This window comes from Anopheles moucheti, chromosome 3, assembly GCF_943734755.1.
Source record: "Anopheles moucheti chromosome 3, idAnoMoucSN_F20_07, whole genome shotgun sequence".
Lineage (NCBI taxonomy): Eukaryota > Metazoa > Arthropoda > Insecta > Diptera > Culicidae > Anopheles > Anopheles moucheti.
Window position 1 is genome coordinate 70,312,517 of NC_069141.1, and position 21,277 is coordinate 70,333,793.

General features: G+C 45.7%; 1 protein-coding gene across 1 annotated transcript in view; it reads left to right on the forward strand.

Annotated features, from left to right (window-relative positions):
• Positions 1–194: 194 nt before the first annotated feature.
• LOC128302969 (uncharacterized) overlaps positions 195–21,277 on the forward strand; it is a 224,654-nt gene continuing 203,571 nt past the window's right edge. Inside the window, 2 exon segments of the mRNA XM_053039821.1 lie at positions 195–293; positions 397–461. Of these exon segments, the coding sequence (XP_052895781.1) occupies positions 195–293; positions 397–461 (164 nt within the window).

Below are 21,277 nucleotides of genomic sequence, written 5' to 3' on the forward strand. Positions count from 1 at the left end.
TCTTACCAATGGCTAGTCGCGCTCACTATATAGAAGTTCTCTGCACTCTCCGATAGCTGAATTTTCCTTGCGAGCGAACGGTTAGAGAGGAAACGATCATTTGAGCAAAAGGAAAACCCAGATCCCCATCCGAAACCCACCGGCCGCAGGAAAGGAGAGACAGATGGGGTGGGCAAATTACCAACACCAACGGGATGGCACACGATCGTGAGTTTTTCACTCCGGCCGATGACGGTCCGGGCGTCGGGATGAACGGGGTGCAGGTTTCTGGGGGAGGTGTTAAAATGTGCCGGGTTTGTTCTAGTTTTCCTGAAAGTAAAATTTCATTTCGGTATCTACGCGGCTGGTGGCGCATCGTGTCGCGAGTTTGTCGCGCGTTTTTGCTCTGTTGCACAGACGAAATCGACGAACATTTCGAATCCCTCGGTCCGGGAACGGGTGTTTTTCGAAGTGTGCGAAGCGTGAGTGCGTGTGTGGAAGTTGTGAAAAAGGGGTTTTCCCCGCATAATTTTGCACGGTAATACAGTGCCCGGGGTTTTTTGGAGAGGCAACACTGTGCGGGAAGTGTTCGAGTGATAGTGCGAACCAACGTGTGTCAAATGCGAATTATGATGGCCATCGATCTGTAGAAAGTAGAGGGTGTAAAAAATGATGAAAATGAGTAGGTTTTCCGTCCCCATGTATTGCACATTCTTCCAGAGGATATCCACAGTTTATAAACTCCCTGAAATACCAGCCATTGTACATTTGCATCATGTCCTTGTCAAAATGTTACATGTTCCACATCCAGCCAAGATAAAATTTGGTTGCTTATTCTTCTTGTTACTTTCCCTTTCTACAAACCTGCCCCTAAACGTTTGGTAGTCAATGTACTGTACGCAATTTTCAACATCATGGCGTCAACACATTTACCACTCCCAATGTTCCCCACCCGCACGCGTTCCATGCGTTACCGCATACATATTGTTCGCCGCCACCTTGTGGTTAATTCTAATTTTAAACCGCACAATCTCTTTACCGCTCAGAATGTGAGGCTGCGTGTGTGTGTGTGTTGCTTTGTTGTTAAAAGGTACGTTCGTTCTGTCGATGCCTCGAATAGATGCGATAATTTTACGCATTTAAAGAGATTGCTACATCTCCGCACAAAAAAAAATGTTGCATTTCTTCCCTTCTGCAAGCTCGTGCTTTTGTTGAGTTGGTCTCCATTTTCCTTTGCGTGTCCGTTGTGTAGGTCGAGGACAGTTTGCCATAAACTGGGTTGCACATTGTCTGTCATAACGAGATGGACGGGCAAAGCCCGTTATCAGCGGGCACACATCTCCGAGTGTGATAGTATTAGTAGGCCAAGCGCGTTCCTTGTTGAGAGTTAGTAAACGTCGCATCTCGTGCACTTAGTTCTAGTTTCGGGTGTTTCATTTGCATCGTAGGAAAAAAAAGTGACTTGGAATGCACTTTAGTGCACCGTCTGCAGTGTTGCATTATGAAGTGGCGCCGGTATACGGAGGAAGAATCCTCGTAAAGTAGTGCATTAAAGTGTCGGCCTTGTGTGCGTTCAGTGCGTTGTGTGGCGTTTCGAATGTGTGGAATGTTTCGATGAAACGAGTGTGAGGAAAGTTCTATAGGAAGCGAAATTTGTGTGAAGTGGTGATCCAGTGATGCGTAGTGCGTACGTGCGTGCGTGCGTATCTCGGTGCAGGTTGCAGTGAGAATGTCCCAAACGTGTGTGCGTGTGTGAGTGGTGATCGGTAAGTTTGGGGTTTCGGTTGAAAATGGGTTTGTTTTTTTCTTCGCGTGTTCCGTTGTGCATTAGTGCCTTCAAGTGAGATGAATCGTGCGTGTGAGTGCGTGTAAGTGCGTGTGAGTGTGGGCACGTGTGTCACCGTGTCACTTTGTGCCCTCTCGTGTGCTAGAGAAGTATTAACCTGACATGTGAGTAGTACAAGCAGTTTGCAATATATGTTTTGAGTTTTCACTGACCCAAAGAGATACTTGCTGAGTTTTACGACACAATTACGACACAATTTCTAGCCGGTTATTAAGATCTTCTGAGGATCTCTTATACATTAAAACACATTGGCAGGAGGTTCTTCAATTGGATCCAATTCTTAATTATGAAGAAGTCTTTTTTTTTCTTCGTTATCGATACAATAACCCCAAGAGGACCAGGCCTGCTATTTCTGACTTTGTTTGACTTTATTTACCCATAGCTGGATAATCAATCCTGCGTTTGGTTGTTTGCTTCGGATGAGATCTGTCGAGTGAAGTCTGGCCTCACTACCAAATGCTCATCCGAGCCGCCCCGGTGAAGAAGTCTACCTCAATACAACTCGCTACAAATAATTAATGTGCCGAAACTTCAAGAAATGTGACAAAACTTTGATGAACCCGGCCCAAACTATATGCATAAGTCTCCCGTCTGATACGTATCGCTTGTCGTTTGGCACCCAAGATGTTACCAAGATTAGATAGGTGCCAATGAAGACGGTTAAGTTCGTAGCGGCGTGTCTTGATGTCTTGATCCTTCGCGTCGGATACTGTCCGTCAAATATGTTGTCTCCGATTGCCCAACGCTCTGGTTGCCTTTTGACGCGCCCAATCCGACGTACTAATTGTCATAAATAAACGGCTCACGCGACATGCTGCGAGTTGCGCGCGGTTGGTGACGATGGACGATATCGCGGCAGACCGATGATCGTTCACCGGGCGTAACAATTCAGGGCTCCGTCAATCGTCAGGTAGGCGGTCGGACATTACGAATTCTACCGATGCGACAAACACCACGGAACGATGAAGTATCTTCAACGGCTCACGTGTTACGCATAGGTAACGTTGGGTCGACTCTCTGTCCGGGAAGCGCTGTGTTGAGCGCGTATTCTTGGTCCGTTTGGTGACCCTGTTTTTTTTCTTCTTTCTTGTCTCTATCGAACACGTGTCCCGGACAGTACGCATACGTACGATCGAGAGTGCTTCCAACCACTGATAAGGTTGATCCCCGTACTACCGTAGGTCTGGTTTCCCGGGCAAAGAAATCGACCGAAACACCAACACGCCGAATTAGCATTCTGACCAACGCAAACGACTCCAGCGCACGTTTCGCCGTTTGCGCAGGAATTTCTTTCCGCCACGGTCCTGTACGCTAGAGATGTGACCATTGTTAGAAAATAGGCACAGAAAAACCGTTGGGCTGTTGGGGTAAACAATAAACGCATTGCCACCGCCCAGAACGGCGGTTTGGGGTTGGAAAGTAACAAAATACCAAGAAGTGCGTTGCAGAACATAAGCGCTACGACGGCAAACCGCTTCGGCGTTTAATAAATTTGCCATTTTTTCTAACCGCGAGGAAAACTACGGCCGCATGTTTATGAGCGTTCGGGACAAGAGGGTATTGTTTCTGCTATCTACGCGGAGTGTCAACTGCCTGCACGTGACAAAACAGCTTCCTCAAACAATAGTTTCGTGGAAATATGTAACGAAGAGCTTAGCGAATAGCAGCACCTCGTTGTTGTTGCCGGTGTATTAGGCTATTCTGACATATTTTTAAATCAAAGTCTGGCGCTGTGTGTGGTTTATGGCTTCGATACGGAAGATTTGTGGAACATTTGTCGGACCTCAATATTTGTGGTAGTGTAACTAACTACTATTGAGAATTTCCTAAAGATATTGCTGTTGCATTCGGATGTTGTGAAGTTTTGAAAAAGGCGGAAGTCCTTTACCACCTCAAGATCATCACTTTAGAAGGAATATTCTGCCCTCTAGACGGAGTCTTTCATGATGAATGTCTTCACCCAACAGATACTTCATCTATATCGAACTGATCATCAGTATAATTCTGGTGTTGTGTATTGTTCTCGAAGCTAAGGCGTTGAAGATCGTGCTCTGGATGTTGAAGTTTGCGACTGCGTCTTTCATGGATGCTTTTGAATAGTATATAGGAAAGACGTTTGTGATCTTGAACAACTATAAGAGCTTTACTTTCTTTACTGTTTTTCAATTTCTTATTCATACTGGTCTGATCTACGGTGTCGAAGATTATCTGCAATTTGTGTAGATACGATGTAGCTCAGTGATCTCTGATGTGCCTATCTGCGCCTCCTAGTCCAGAAACTCCGGTTGCCGGACGTAACAACCTCAATTTTGGTATCAATATGCAAACATGCATACAATAATTACAGAATGAATGCATGAGGAAGTTATTTTCACACTTTGTGGCTAATTAATTACAACGCTGCTACTATTAGCAACAACAGCTAAAGGTAAACTACGTCCACGAGGTACAAACATATGTGGAGTTCCGTTCACCCGCAAGGCGCAAGACACTGCAACCTTCCGGTTAAAAGGTTCGATTATTGATACATGAGCCTTTCTGCGGTCTTAATCGATGCGTCGATCAAAACACCCCCCCATTCCCTCCATGCGATCCTTTTGTGCGGGTGGAACGTTAGAAAGTTTCCCTGCTACGTCGTGCAACGGGGTCGCGCGCCATACAAAATTTCTTTAATGACGCCCGCGCAACCGCTAAACGCGCGTTGAAGGAAGTTATGTAAAACAACGCCTACCGAGAGAGGAGACCGTGTGCGCGAAAGGGTGTTTCGAACGAGTGTGTTTTATGGTGTCACACGAAAATTCCCAATCTCTGGAGGATCGGGAAAAGGGACGCTGTTTTATTATTATTATGCTACGATCATCGACTAAGGCAGTGATTTACGGGTGGATGGATGGTGCGTAGAGGTGTTCACGGTTTCCAAAGGGTACACCTGAGTGGCGTTTTGCATGGGAGTGTCAAGAAGGAGAGGTGGGTTTCGGTGGCAAATATTCGGCCTGTTGGATAACGATTTTTGGATTAATTAGAGAGAACACCAGAACCAAAGCGAAAAAAAAAGATAAAACAAAAAGAATGTCGGCAGGATGGTGAAAGGCATAAATCACCCGGTCCGGTTGTGTAGGTTCGTGTTGGCCGTTACCGGGCCGAAAAGCGGCACACCGGTTGTTTTTTTTTACATCTTATCGCAGCTCAGGTTTCCCTTTATTCAGCGCATCGAATTAAGATCCACGCTAACGAGGTGTGAGATTTACGCATTAGAAGCTCATCGAACATTCGATAAGATATTACACGAGTTTTCGCCGTTTATCATCGGGTTTTGGAAGCTGTCGGGATTCGACCAGTATTGTGAACCGGTACATTGGATCTTTATGGATGAAGCAAAGGAGAACAAACCCGAATACAATTTGAATGAGAAATGAAGATGTTTGCAGCGATGGATGAGATGCATCAATAGCTACTTTTCCTGATTAAACATTTACGCTGGGCGTAAGCTTTGTGATACGTTATTAGATGTCCAGTTTCGATCGGATGACACTTTTGAATCGGAGTTGCTTTGTAAAAGATGCCCCGCAATACTATACTGCCTGCAAGATATTCTCCCAGCGAGAGCTAGAAGTTATGCTGCCCCGTCCGTGGCTGGTAATTTTCTCACTTCAGTTGCGTTTACCCTCATGATGAGATAAAAGTAAGCCGAATGATTAAATTTAAATTCGAATCCGAATGCTGTCTGGTGTCCGGTTTGAAGAATGCTGCTGCTAGAATGTCTAATCCCTCCCATACCTGGGCATAAGCCGCTTTACTTTGTTGCTCCAAATTATAGACCTGCGCATCGAAACGGATCGAGACGCGGCCAGATTCGGAAGCGTAATCGGTTGCTCCATTTTTACCCCTATTTGTCGGACTAAACAAATTGTTCTCGTTCGCTCTCGCTTTTCCGTGCGCTGCTGTGGAGTTAGGGCAGATACGCTGGTATGAAAGTAAAACGTAATACAAAAAAAAAACACAATCAACAAAAACCTAATAAAAGTAGAAGAAAAAACAACTGTGTAACTGATCGAGAACCGTGGATTGGAATGAAATCGAAATTGGAAATAGGAACAGGTATCTTCACTTCGCCACGGCCCATTCTACGCCTCAGGTATCATTCGACGATGCTCGAAACAGCATCTCCTTAGGGCGCAATAATAATGTTAATTGCTCGCTCGGGATTCCTAACGTCCAGCCACTAGCCACGGTCGCAACCTGGCCGCCCGTAGGTAATCCGCCGATAATTGGGTTGTTTGTTCTGTTCGGTTCTAAGCCGGCCCGCGCTACGGAACAGGTTTGGTTGGGCAGCGTTGTGCGAGCTGCCGGTGGTTTGGTGTTTTTTTTTTGGCACGAGCGCTGCACTTTCTGCAGAATCATCTATGGGTAGTACCCCGTTTTTTTCTCCTTTTGCCCACTTTATTGGTGTTAGTCAATGTTGGTTTGGAAGTCTAATTTCTGGCCGAACCGTCGCAGTAGTCAATAATTTATTTATTGGCTGAATTGGCTTGTTGCCTTGTTGCCGTGCTGGAACAGCTTGGATCCAGAACGTTTAGCAACAGGGGGTTTGAAAGTGATTGGAAAGTGATGATGTTAATGATATTCGCTTAAAAGTATTGGTTAACACGTAAAGACTAATGTTATGCTTAAATAATCTTTTGCGAAGAATCATTCATATGAATCTGAAGTGAGGAGTCAGTCAAATCAGCAATTGACTCATACAAGATTCATGAATCTTCAGAACGGTGGCGGATAGTGTTGTACTTAAAGAATCTAATGAGAAGAGTCATTCGAATGAATCTGAACTGAGGAGTTCGGAAGAGTCAAATAAAGAATCGATTCTCACACGATTCGTGAATCCTCAGAGCAGTGGAGGATCATGACGCTTGGAGGCCTTAGGCGGCATGTTAAATGGAGAAAGCGGAGGAGGGGGGGGGGGGGGGGGGGTGAGAGGACAACATAACAGATAAGGACTCGTTCTAAGATTCAATCAGACTCATGAATGTTAGATCATCACATTTACCCAACATTAGGTAAGGCGACTTTAGTTCAAACTCCTACTAAATCTACAATAACTCGTTCAACATGCAGTTGTTGTTAAGATCTCTTTATGTTTCAAAATGTTTACACAATTTATGTTTTGTAGGTGATTTCTTTATTGAATGGGAATGTAGGTGGCTAGCCAAATAAATTATTGTAAAACTTTTAATAGTTTCAAGTTGTAAAACACACAAAAACTCAAATTACCATTTGATATCTTATCTTTCACGAGAACTGCAATTAAAATGCCACCAGAAACTAAAACCCCCATTAATGCTTATCACACAGATGTCTAGAATTTGCCAACTTACACAGCACAAATCACTTCCAAACAAAAAGAAAAATACTAGCAAAATCGTAAACATGCTGTGCCGTTTGAAACCACTCGAAAGCATCCAGATCATTGATACGGCCAACCTCGAACCCTTGCCGAATCCCATTCCCGTTGGCAAAGTCTAATCACTTCTCATCGGATCTCGCATTTTCAGGCCCCCCCTCCCCAAAACGGCATGTTCAGTGCTGTGCATTAATTTACGACGTGAGCAATTAATAAATTTATCGTACTAATGAACGACGCACGGGCTTTGCAATCCGTCTGGCACGGTGCGATCCGTTGGAAACCTGATCGATTTGGGCGGTCTGGGCCTGAAGCCGAATTCTCGAGCGTCCCGAGCGCGTACTGATCGCGATCATTTGATGGGAAGAAATTTCCCTTTGTTGCGATGCGCCGCGTGTGAGATATTTCCGGAACTATAAATATAATTTGGCGTTGTACGGGGGGATACCAGATCTTCCAGTGGGTCTCTCCGGGGTTTGGGCGCGTCCGACGCAGCAGCCAGATGACCGTTAATCGTTTGCTGCTAAATAACTGTTCTGCGGGCGTACGAAATTGGCGAGATCTTAACGGCAACGTCAACCACCAACGAGGCAACGAGCTTCGAAACGAAACAAACCGTCGAAGAACTTTCGAGTGAGGTGCTGGACAGAACAAGGTTAATAGGAGTTGAATTGATGTTTCCTGCTATTGGATGTGTCTCCTCCTTGTTAATCGAGCGCAGCATGAGCATGTTGCTCTCTTGGTGGCACTGTTTCGCCGTTGCAATCATTATGATCTTGCGCTAACGATCGTTTATGGGTGAATAGTGATTGCCGATGGCCACACTGATCGATTCTAGTGTTTCACTATCACTGCCTATGGGAAAATGAATCAGTAAGATATGCAGGCTAATCGTTCGTATGCAAGTGAAAAGTGAAAGATAGGGGGAAAAAACCTTCACGCACACGATCGTACACAAATCGAATGGAAAGTGTGTAAACCTTCGCCACCTGCACGTAGACAGGTACGGTAGACCCTTTTCGGTTTGCCCTCGTCAGGTTGTTTGGTTTGTTTGTTTGTTTCTACATGCGTTACAGGGCACAATTATTGAGCCGCAGGGACACAACTGGAAAGACCGTGTCCAAAAGGGACAGGGGAGCGGTGAAAATAGAGCGCCACGCAATCGGTGGCGGTTGGAAATGCAATGGAAAACTTGGTACGCATCAGTCCAATAGGCATACCGATCTAATAAGTTAGTTTCACCTTCGCCGGAGTGGCTTCGCGTGCCACCGGGAACTGATTTGATTGATGGGGATACAGTTTGGGGCCGCGTGTTGGCTTGGGGCTTGGCGAGGGTATGGGGTAGGAGACTGGTAACCCGGAAATGGTTGGTCGCACATGTGTACGGACTATTTTTAGTGAAATTATCAATACGAATGGGACGAATGGGGACGCGCAGTTCGAAAAATCATGCAGCGTGTGCGAGAGGAAAATGGTTCGCCTACTAGGTCGCTGAAAGAAAGCAGTTTATTTAAGGAATAGTTAATTTTAAAGATGACTTGATCTTGGTGATCTTTACGCGGAGCATGCCGTTGTTTGGATTTATGTGTTTTAAGGCTATTAAACATGAGCTGAGTTTGGAACAAAACAAGTCCCAAAGAAATCTCCAAAAAAAAGCCATTTTTATTGGAATGTTCCTGTGGAACATGGCCTCTTTTGGTTTAGTAAACAAATTTTTCAAAGCTGTCAGTTTTAAAAATGACACTAATGACATTAATGACTTTTCAGACTCGCCATTTTGACAGGTCTGTATTCATTGCTGTTCACTGAATTTCTTTAGTCCAAAAGTGCGCTACGAAACTTCTAACTACTCCCATGCTATGCTTGGAATGTCAAGGCGGCCGTCAAAACATCCGGACTATTTATATGTTACCGCTGGTTGGGAAATTCAATATGAAAGCGTCAAGATGCAACCTACTAGCTGAAATTGCACGTTGTCGTCGAACGAATGGTTAGCTACACCATTTAGGACAGAATTTACGTTCGTCCGCTGCATCGTCTAATGTTAACCAGATGGACGATCTCGGTTTCCCAGAATGTGGCACAACAACAGTGGACGATATTTTCAGCCAACACAGTCGGTGTTTTATTTTTTTTGTTGGGAAATTTATAGTGTGTTGTCGTATCGCGAGCAGGGAAAACAAATTTTCAATTTAAATTGCATTCTATTTAATGGCCACCTGCAAAACGTGAAATGTTTCACTTTGCGACTGTGTACGTTACGAGGTGAGTAAATTTGCATCGGGAAAAGCGGTTGATCATGAGCGTGTGCTCTATTCTTGCTGCTATTGCTCAACAAGCGCACACTGAACCTATATTGCACAACCGGCTTGCGGGTGGATAGATGCACGCGAGACGCTGTAGCTTCCTCAAATGAAAGTTCCCTTGCTGCTTGCTGTTGACCATTAGCAAATGTTTCGCTGTGTCTAAAGGGCTAAGAGAAGGTAAATTTCGGTATATTTCAAGCATGGTTTTGACACCTTCACCCACATCACGCAGCCGTGCAGGCACGCACTGGTCAATGACATCACTTACGACGCAGTACGGCTCACTAAAGGTGCCGCGAAACATGAAGAGGATGCTATCCACCGCACCTTGCAGAGTGAAAAGCGCAAAAAGGAAAGAAGGCCTGGTTGTTGGACCACACCTTGGTTTGTTTCCGGAACACTTTTCCCGCTCCGTTCCCTGAGCTTGGCACCGTCAGGTGAATGTGCGACAATAGGACGACGCATGACGATCACTTTCCCCTTTGGGGGTTGAAATTACCGGAAAGCGCACTAATTGAATGCGTTTGCCTGACAGTGTGCAGTAAACAATGATCAATTATCGATAATTGAACATTGGTTGATTGTAAATAGAGACCTGTCGCAGTCGCAGATCCACTAACGATAACCAATCGATGAAGAATAGGTGATTTAGAAAATTGGTTTCGGGATGCGATTGTAGTGACTAAGTTCGTCGTTGGAGCTTTTGATTTATATGGAAATTCTGACATCACAAGATGTAGCTATAATGAAGGTGGGAAAGAGTTCATATAGGCAAATCGAAGATCTTATCTTGATAACTTGAAGATATCGTGGGAATTACTAGGAATTCCAGGAAATTCCAGCAACAAGGCATTCGGCAATCCAATACCACCGGTAAGGACCTTATGATTTGGCTGTTTTGATGTCATTCTCATGACGTGTCCATTCTCTCTGAACATCACGAATCTGAGCACCATTATTTCGAGTGCAACCATGAGTGTTTCAACAGTTTCAACAGTCAGCAGCTACACTCCACAAGAGATGGAACTTCATTGACTTAAAGGCCGCATACGAAAGCATAGCCAGGCTAAATCATTACGACGCAATGAGCTCTTTTGGAATCCAGACCGAACTTACCAGTACGAATGACAATGACCAACGTCACACGCCAGGTGATGGTGGATGGAAAGCTTTCAGGGCCCTTTGTTACCACCAAGGGTATGTGCCAAGGAGACGGGGCTAGCTTGTCTACTCTTCAACCTAGCGCTAGAGAAGGTCATCCGCAGCTTGGAGGTGGAAACTTCGGAGACCATCTTCTATAAGTCAATCCACCCTCTTAGCCGCGTACGAGAGGAAGATGCTCAGAAGGATTTATGGCCCCGTATGTGCGAAAGGTCATACAGCGGATTAGACTCACTAGGCTCTGGTGGGCTGTTCATGTCACGAGAATGACACCGGACTACCCAACCCGTAAAGTCCTTCTAGGAGGCGTGGTTAATCAAAATTGAGATGGATATACAATGTGTTAAATGACATGAAGTAAATATTCGATTATGTTTTACTCATCTTTATGCCAAGAAGCATTATTTTGTACTTCAGATTACTCATTAGCAGTCGAAAACTGGCGCAGTTGGGTGATCTCGCTCAATGTACAGGCCACTTAAAAAGAGGGTTTGCAAACCGAGCCTAATCGTGTATCTCTACTAACACGTCAGACACAAATTTAAAAAACGAACTGAAATTAAGCTGTATCATTACACCAGCAAATAGTTACACGACTTTCACGTCCGTAATGTACTCCTCGCTTCCAAGCTGCAACACTCGATACACTTGGGCGCTGGTCCGGTTTTTTAGTTGCAGATTCCATCAGTAGCGTCTGCAATATCTCTTACCTTTCTTCACTACGCAACGGGTACATCGAATCTGCCCACCGGTTAAGATCGGGTGGGTGTGGAGTGACACACTACGCGTACACGATGCACCAATGCACCTGCCCGATACCACAACCGATGTACATAGCACGGACCTTATCGACAAGCTTAGATTGCATGTAATTTACACCTCGCACGGACCCTCTCACAAACCTCGGCCGTCGGTGTCCACGGTTGTGGTACGTTCATGTCTAGCTGATTATTTTACACACCGGGCAGGGCAATTGAAGGTAACCGATCCGCGGTGTGGTGTTAAAGCCACCATCGCTTAGTGGAGCTTAAAATGGTAAAATAGAGAGAAAGGGAGAGTAACAGACCGGCTGCGTCAATTATGACGGCGTTTAATTAATGGGCATTACGCAAGGGTTTGGAGTGCTGTTTCATCCCAATCCAGGAGCCCGATTTCGTGCGAATGTCACCACGAATGAGGGCAAACTCCTGACGACAGGTCTTGGCACGCCGGTACACCGGTTGCGTAATTTAATTATTTAGATGATGCTCTGTAAACGGCAGCCGAAGAAGGACATAATTAGCGGTGGCCATTTCTCGTACACTAATTTGATGTGACTTGCGTATGTTGCCCGGTGTGGGCCGCAGTGTTTGACGGGTTAATGTACGTTTTACTGCTTGCTAGGAAGGAGTTGCTGTTGAACTTTGGTGGTGTTTTGCTGAAAGCGATAAGAAATATAGGAGAATTCTTATGGAAGGTCTGAAGGTAGCGGTACAAACAAAGATAAATCGAACTCACATTATGCAACACTCCCTGCATCTTTTGAAGTCATCCGCGATTAATCTTACACCAAACACTCACACTTTCCACCGTGTGCTGTTAATTGTGCTCTCTCTAAACATTCCACCAACCGCACACGCACATCTTCGACGGGCAATTCTCAACAAGCAGCATTCCATCGCGCGTTAAACACGCAACCGATCGCACCTTCAGGCACGATGGCGATCACACGGCTTCACATGCTCACGCGTCATTAATCTTGCACACTTGCTCCAGACGGAGACTTTTCGGCTTCTGTTGCGATTCGGTGGTCGGGCGTATGCGCCGACGACAGCCCATGGGGGGGCGGTGGTTGTGCAGTGAATGAAAACATCTTCCCGTGTTATAAGACAAACCGTAGAAGGGGGGAGCCCGTACACGATCAAACATGGCCTCCAACGTCGTCTCCCATGGTGCCGCCCTGGGATCCCTGGGACCGTTTAATCGATGCACTTCGATGATTTCTGCAGTGTGCGGTGTGGGCATTTCGGTTGAATGGTGCAGTTAATTGGATTTGATGTCAAAAGCAATTTACAATCCATCATAAATTGAGCGTAATCGAAGGGGTGCTCAATAAATTAGATTTTCTTTTCTTTATCCGCTCTCGCCCGGGGAGGCCCCCGCCCGTCGAAACCGGTGCATCGATAATTTCTTTCGTCTGCGAATGTTTTTTTTTTCTTCAAGATTTTATGTTTTTTTTTTGGGGGGAGCATAATCCAACAAGAAGAGTGCTGTGCTGCTAACAAAACTATACAGAAGAGTAATTAGGAAGCTTAGGTAGCCATAACTGAGCAAGGCAAGCGGCTGAAGATCCTCATCTGAGATCGCTATCTCGTTAGATGATGAAGCGACTTCTAAGTTGCTACTATTGTACAATGTTACGTCGGATTTGTATTGTGGTTCGTGTGTTTGCGCCGTTTCTTTTTTGCTCTAAAATATCATAAAACAGAATGACACAATAAAAGCCTAAACTCATTATTTTTTTGCATGGAAATAAATCTGAAACAAGATCTGGTTTCAGACTCGTTTTTTTGACTGGTTATGTTAGTTGGGCGGCTTTTGACGTCACTTTAATTAGCTCACCTTCATTATATGGCATGTTCTTTGATGGGTTAAAAGATAGTTTATTTAACAGCACGCACAAGAATCTCTGTCAGATTTTTTCACTCTCTTCTTGAAAAGCGTTGGGGAAATTAAAGAACAAAATAACATTTGAAAGATCGCTTGATCTCATAACATGCTTGCAAATATTACTCGATCAGTTACATTCCTCATCACTGAAAGCTTACTTTCACATGTTTTTTTTTTCGTGCTACTGGAAAACCGATTTTGTGACTAAATGGACGAGATCCGAAACCTATCGTTAGACCACTGTCGATAAAAAAAAAACCTCTAGCACAACTAGCTCTGCTCAGTGTACTGCAATCGTGATATTGAAGCCGCCCCTAGTTGCCCCACGACAAAGGGGAAAGAGATGGCAGAAATAGTTGCCCTCTTCCAGTGCACTTGCCCCTGAACTTCAGCGTGCCCGGTGGCTCCGGAGTACGTTGGTAATCTGATTTTCATTTCTGTTTCCTTGTGGCAGGTAAAGCGCACCAGTAGTCGTACGCCTTGGGTCAACTCCATTACCGGACAGCGTCCACCTCGACAAAATAAAAAAAAACTAGAAGGGCATTAGACGAGCTTGCGGTTACTGAGCGGCACCGAGAGATAACAATTATTATTGCACTTGCACTGCAGCAGTTGCGCTGTTCGCCTTTTTTTTGCCCCCTTCTTCGCTGTTGGATCAGCAAGAAAAAGGAAGGAAGTGTACATGTACATTTACCGAATTCCAGCTCCCGATCAATTCCCCGGGTGGGTTTGGGTAGTATCGATCACTATCGGTGGTAGGCTCGGGTGAACCTTCGGGGTCGCTTGAGATTCAGGGTGCGGACAGACGACCTTAGGCGAATGTACCGGCCAGCAAATGGCTAATGGAACTGCTAATTGGATATTTTATGGAATTTTACCAGTTACCGGAGAGTGTGTCATAAAAAAAGGCACATTATTAGCCTCAGGTAGAGCCTCAGGAGAAACCGGAAGCGATTTCCTTTCCGCGAGAACCGGATGTACCTTTTTTGGTTGCTGGGGAGAGGAATCCGCAATGTCTGTGTTATGTGTAATGGAATTTTTAAGGATGAAGATATCTCCAACATACCGTAGACATGTAGCAAAACTACCCAAAAGTGTCAACCCAACGCCAGCAATGGTTTGCAGTTGTATCTTCTGTTCAACGGCTCGGCTGGCGTCATTGAAAATGTGTCCGACGCCGACTCCGCTGACGGGATGGGATGAGGTGAGCAAATACGGCAAAAAGGGATCTGATCATAGGTTCCGGGACAGTTATTTTTATTGACAGTTTATGGTAATGCGTGCTGCTCCGTAGTGGGGATTTGTTGCGGTGCCGTATTTCAACGAAATCTTCGATATTTCTATGTCTCTTGCTGTAGGAAGACATCGTAAGGGTGCTAAGAGACGCATTGCTCGAATGGAATGCTGGAGAAATAAACCTTCGCGAATGTGCTTATTGTTACATCCTCAATGTGAGGGCCCCTGCCATAGCGATCTCTCACCATCCTAATAGCGCCTTTCGTACAGGGAGCCCGCGTCGTTTGTGTGAGGATCAAACAATGTCAATAAGTATTAGTTGTCTAAATTACAAACAAACCATTGCCTTGGCGAAACGGCAAGAGGCGCTGCGTAGACGATGTCCCGGCGAGCCGAGGTAAGTGCAGGAATTGTATAGCAAATGGTGCATGGAATGTGCCCGTGGAGATGGGTTTGAAGAAGGAAATTGAACGAAAACCGTTTGACGCCCGTTCGCCGACGGTGAACCTTCCCTCACGCCACCCTGGGGACTGGCGTGTCCGGAGCGACCTAACGTCAATGGAGGAAAGTTTTGTCATAACGACTTTCTGTTTTTGGACGCTTGCCAAACGGATAGACACAAGAGCTGGTGCGCCCGTTTTCTGACGCCAGGATGGTCGGCGGTTTGTCCTCTGTAGGCGCGTATCAAATCCACCACACGCGGGGGGACGGTTTTTATACCGCCAGTCACACCAGAAGCCACCCCCCAAAACGGACCATATACCGGGCGGTTTCCTTTCACTAACGCTGGAAGCGTCGGAAGAAGGGAAGAAATTCATTTCAAGATTATGAAATGGCAAAGAATTCATAATCAGATTCCCGCAACGAAGCCACGCGGGGTCGGTGGATGAGGGCGGCGTGACGCTTACGCTTGACCGCGTCCGAGTCGAAGGTGACCGTAGGTAAGATACGGGTGGAATCAAGGTGGAAGCTGCATGTTCTGCACATGCGAGAGTGACAGGGGAAATGGACGGCGAATGGTTGGGGTTTTGGCGAGCGTTCCAAAAACGGTCGCGCCCGGTTGCTTCCCGGACCATACACACGTGCATATGGCCTGCCGATTTCCGATAATGCCGATTATTGGACACGGCCGGCCCGGCTATTGATTTATGGGCCTTTAGAGTTTCATTTCCTTCTTCGAGCTGCCATGCCCGGGACGGGTTCAACTTTCGATTTCACTCGCCGCAACTGTCAAAAGCGCCCGTACCGGAGACCGGCGGCACTATTCGGACGGGAGTGCCTGTTTACGGTGGAACACTGGGCAGTTTCTACGCTTATCCCCCGCATCTCCCTGGGGAGTGTGTTATGAGTGTTTTCGTTTTTTTTTGTTTGGTTCGGGAACTTAAAACTGTTTTGAGTGCGGGCCAAAAGGGTCGAAATTGTAAACATGTTATTTGATGGTACAGACAGCTGCCGTTTGGTGTCATTTGTCTGCCACAGACACAGATTGAACCGGGTTCGATTGGAGGTTAGAGAAACGCTCCTGGTGGAGGCCTGTCACTTGATAACGTAATCGATCGCATTCGGCGATCAACCTTACCGGTCGCTGAGATACTCTCACGCGAAGGTGTGCCATCAGCGGGTAACATTGGTAACGATGTAAGACGCTACGATTACATTTCAATTAGTGTGGCGAGGAGTGCTTGGATCCGTACACGAACAAGATGTAACATCCATGTTTAGTTGCAACGGGGATGGCTTAAATGTTTTAAGACAAACAACCTTCGTTCCGAGATATTCTCACAGATGGCGCTGACAAATGTTGAGTACTGTTTGAAGTGCTTTTTGACAGATTATAATGAATTAAGAATTATAGTGCTGTTTTGTGTAACTTCAGTTTATCTTTTTGAAGTATAACAGATAAACAATATTTAATTACTATTGGAGTTTGCATTAACGAACATTCAAGATATTTCTTCTCTATTTTCTCTGCAACCCAAAATGCGTGATTCTGGTCTTCATGGTTCGATGATGTTAACTATCAGCGATTATCATCTTTATGCAATCGCCATTCGACTGCAGTAGTAATTATACGTTCCACTGGAATTGGTAATAACTGCTCCATCATGTGAGCGAGCTCCTTGAAGCAACATTTCGCAATAATCCAACAAAAGGTGATCATTTTTCGCGGAGATCCTTCCCGTACCCTGGCAGCGAACGGTCTTCGTCATCCCGTGTACCTTTAGGGTTAAAGGGCCTTACGTACATACGTGCAGATACTAGTCAAATTGTAAGGAAAAAAAATCCACATACACATCCAATCGCAGAGTAAACATAATAACCGCCGGCAACTCTCTCTTTCGATGAATCACGCCATCAACGCGATAACGTGCCGTCTCGACCCCTGCATGACGCTCCAACGATCGGAGAAACAAAAACCCGCCAGATATCGAATTTCTTGCGTACCGGACCAAACACGGAGCCGTCCGCACTCCCACCTCGATCCCGGTCGTCTAGGAACTCCCGAGTAGGTTGGGCCATGCGTTTTGGTGTGTCTCCATGTGTACAAACGCACATACTCCCGATGTTCCCGAGCATAAGCGAACTGCGCTCGACGTCAATGTAGCCGGTTATGTATGATACAGCCCGGGGCGGAGAAATGCCGCATAAAAAGTTACAAAATACACCCGACACATCGCGCCCCGCATCTTCTTCTCGAAGTCTGTCGACGTTTGAGCGTGTTTTCATCGCTTGGTGACTTCATGATCATCAGCCAGCGACGGATCACGGTGCCACGGCGGCCAGGACAGTGCGGAAATTAATCGGAGTACAATAAATAAACCCGCTAACACGGACGCCGGTTTTGACGAGGTGCCGCAGACGCAGAACGACGTCGCTCTGTGAAGGTTATTCTCGCATGGTGTCGGGCGGAGTCCTCCAGCCCCCCCCCCCCCCCAATACGCTGGATCTCTTTTCGATTTCTTTCGGAACGGTTTTCGGCATGTACCAGGGCGACCCCTCTCCCCCTAAGCAGCCCCAACCTCCCCCCGGGTTTTACGGAAGAAATGGAAATTATCTGCCCCACGAATGTTGGCCCAATGTGCAACAATTTTTTTGCGTGTGCGTTAGCGTGAACGGCTTATGCGTTTTTTTCCTTTATTTCCCGCGGAAACCCGCCACTGCTTTCGGGGTGGCTTTTGTTTCGTGATTCGTTGTTGTTCGGTTGGATTCGGTGGGGTCACGAGGTCAGGGTGTGAGGGTAGATCTGGTTCGTTGTTTTGGCCATGTGCTGCGTGCCGGTTGGCTTTGTTGGGGAGAGCAAATTTATCCATCCATCTACGCAACGCGGCGCGAGTGAATTAAAATATTACAACTGCCAAGATGCAGCGACATGTCTTTCTAGCGTTATGTAAGCCCTGCTGTGTTTAAAGGGTTTGGGTAAATCTGAAGAAATGACGTCGGTTTGAATACTCCGGATGTACAGAATTTCGAGTAATATAATATTTTTTTCGTTAAAAAATCTGATTAATACACTTTCAGTCACGTCTCAATTATACTACATGTCTGGATGGACAAAACAAGTTGATGGTGGTACCCAAAACACTTGACAAAACACTTGTCGCAACGAAAGAAGCTGGAACTATACAGAACTTATACATGTCCAGTACTCATATACGTCTCTGAGACATGGAATTTGTCCAAACCTCTGACGAAACCTTCTTAGCCGCGAAACCTTCTTAGTCGCGTTCGAGAGCAAGATGCTCAGAAGGATTTTTGGCCCCTTTGAAATGTGGAGGGACAATGGAGTAGTCTCTACAATGACGAGTTCTACGAGCTGTACGGCTCCGGTGTTCTGATCACGTCTTGAGAAAGACACCGGACAACCCAACTCGTAAAGCCCTTTAAGGTCATCCACATGGACAGAGGACGCGTGGTAGGTCCAAATTGAGATGGAGACTGACGATGGTGCTTAGTGTTTAGAGGGTTTAGTGGACTTCTGAAGCAGACCAAGGCCACGAAACGCTTGTGGCACTAGATAAGTAAGTTAGGATAGACAAAACCCCAGAACTCTCAGTACATCCAGGGACAGAGTTAATAGTGAGTGCTTTGTCTCGCAGTGAATGTCGCATCGTACAGCGATTCTCGCGAAATTCACCACAAAACTTGTTGGAACAAAACGATAGACGTACAATCTGTTCAAACACATATGTTCTAAACATGCGGACAACACACCCAACACGGGATGACTCTTTAGCTTACCTTCTGAATGTGTTTTCGTTTTCGAAACTTCTTGTTCAGATTCGAAGTCCTCGTTTAGCCCAGTTTCGGGAGGGAAGATTTCGCACTCAATTTGCCAACCAATTGAGCAAATTGTTTCGCAGCTGCTGCTGATCTACAGCGAATATAAAACGCATTTTGTCCTTCAGATCGGGCACAGGTTAGTTGCTTGCACCAACGCTGAAGATGAATCTATCGTTACCGTTTTTCGTGCTTTTCGCTCTTATCGGACTGTTTGCTTCGGTGACCGTTGGGCAGAGCACGTGTTCGTCCTCGACGAGAGTACGGTGTAATATCCACTGTCGCAGCTACAACAAGCTTCCCTCGTGCGCCGATGGTGAATGTGTGTGCATCGAAAAACCAACCAAAAAGCCTAATTAATGCGTAGAGCTCACTAAATGAGTACAAAGTTGGGAAATATAATGTAAAACTGGAATTCCATGCCTAAATCGTCTGTCTAACAAGGGTTTCAACGAAAGAAATGTCTACAGACCGATCAAGGTGTACAAGCTGCTTAACTCATCGCTCATCGCGCGTTGGCCACTGGGTGTTGAGGTGTTTATTTCGCATTTGACTTGGTTGCTACCCGTGTTTGGCTAAAAATTATAAACTCTTCGCATCCTACTCGCGCGTAGATCCTCTTCGCCCACTCGGGTTAATGACAACCTCTCCACATCGGTCGTTACGGGGGCAATTTTGTCATTTATTCAATTTCACAACAGTTTCGGCTGCCGGGCCGACGGGTGGAGTTTGAAATGATTTTTTGGAACCTAGCTAACAGACAAAACATATTTTTTTTACCGTTAAGGCAATCCACGCCGTTCCGTTGGCAGGCGGGTTCGATGGGCCCTCAGACGGGAGTAAGTCACTCAGTTTTTACGGGGCGTACGCTAATCGACGTGCGAATGGATGATTTCGCAGTTCTCTCGTCAGTCTTTCCTTTCAAGCAAGAACCACATGTCCTACGGGAAGCAGCATGGAATGGGTTGCTAGGGGTAACTTATGGCAATGTGTGTCAATGGTAAATGGTTGGACATTTGGAAATGGCGATCAGCCGTTTGACGGACAGCTTAAAGGTTGATGGTGGAGTGCGAATGTCCAACCAACGGGATATAATTAAAGTGTGGGATGCTGGGAATGTGCTGTGGAAAGTTTCCAATGTACAAATCTAGCAAATCTTTCCATTGTTTCTAGCAGTGTCAACGCTGTATGCCTGTACCTGCTATGCGGCGCAAACACTTGTGCAAACAAACTGACTGGATGACTTTGAAACATTTGGAGGTGAATTTGGGGCGTTTGAACCTCCTTAGCCTGAAGGTACTCATTGTCGCATGGGTTTACTACTACTGGCTCCAGCATTTCGAATGAATCACTACAACCATATCATCTGGCACACAGCTATGGAGCCTCCCAGCATATCCATACCGCCTGTTCAAGGTCTGTCGATTTTATCGAGAAAAAAGTGATAGACCGCATGTGCAAATACTGCGCACCGCCATCAGTCGGGCAGTATTAATATGGAGGATTTATCCGTTTTTCGGTTGCCATTTGGATATCTTCATTAGCAACCGACAGTACGTGCTCAAAGGCGACACCGTGTGGTTAGACAGCGTTCCGTGTACAGCCGCAACAGCAACCGTAAGCAGCAATGAGATTCGTCGTAGTATCCTTCCTTTTGGTGGCCCTGCTGGGTATGTTCTCCATCGGCGAGGCACAGTTGCCGAAAAATTTGCCCTGCACTACCAAGGATGGTCCCAAGTGGGCTAACAGCTTCTGCTCCGCCGTGTGTCACATGACAGGGCGCGGTGCTGGGTCCTGCAACAGCAAGGACGAGTGCGTTTGTTCAACGAACTAAGCGAATCGATCGCGCATTGTTTAAACATCTGAGCGACAGAGTTCTGCTTGATAGTGGATAGATGAAATAAAGTTACTAAAAACAATTTCAAATCGTGTTTCGCACGTATGGTGGATAACTTGCTCGAATAGAGCGATACTTGAGAAGAAGTGGAGCACTGTTAACGAGTGTGCTCTGTCGATCACCAGCATGACAAATCCTTCGCGGATGTCTGTCGATATTGTCAAGGATGGTATCTTGTGTGAAAAATAAAGTAATATTACTTAAATGAATCTCTTGCCGAAAGATACATGTTTATTCATTTGTATTTTTCAATTTCTATATAACTCCCATGCTGTTTTCAACCGCTTATCGCAATAGGAAATGTTTCGTTGGAGTTAAGTTAAGTGCTAGTTCTTATACATAAAATTAACCGAGAACACATCAAGTCTTAAACAGATTGCATAGGTTGATTTCTTTATTATATTTCTGCGAATAGCATAACACAAATCAGTTTTCTTAATTGGAGTTATATGTGCTTTACACTTTTTCTTCATTTTACACATAATATGTGGGACGTCCGGCCAGGATACGCTTGATAAGGTCCAACA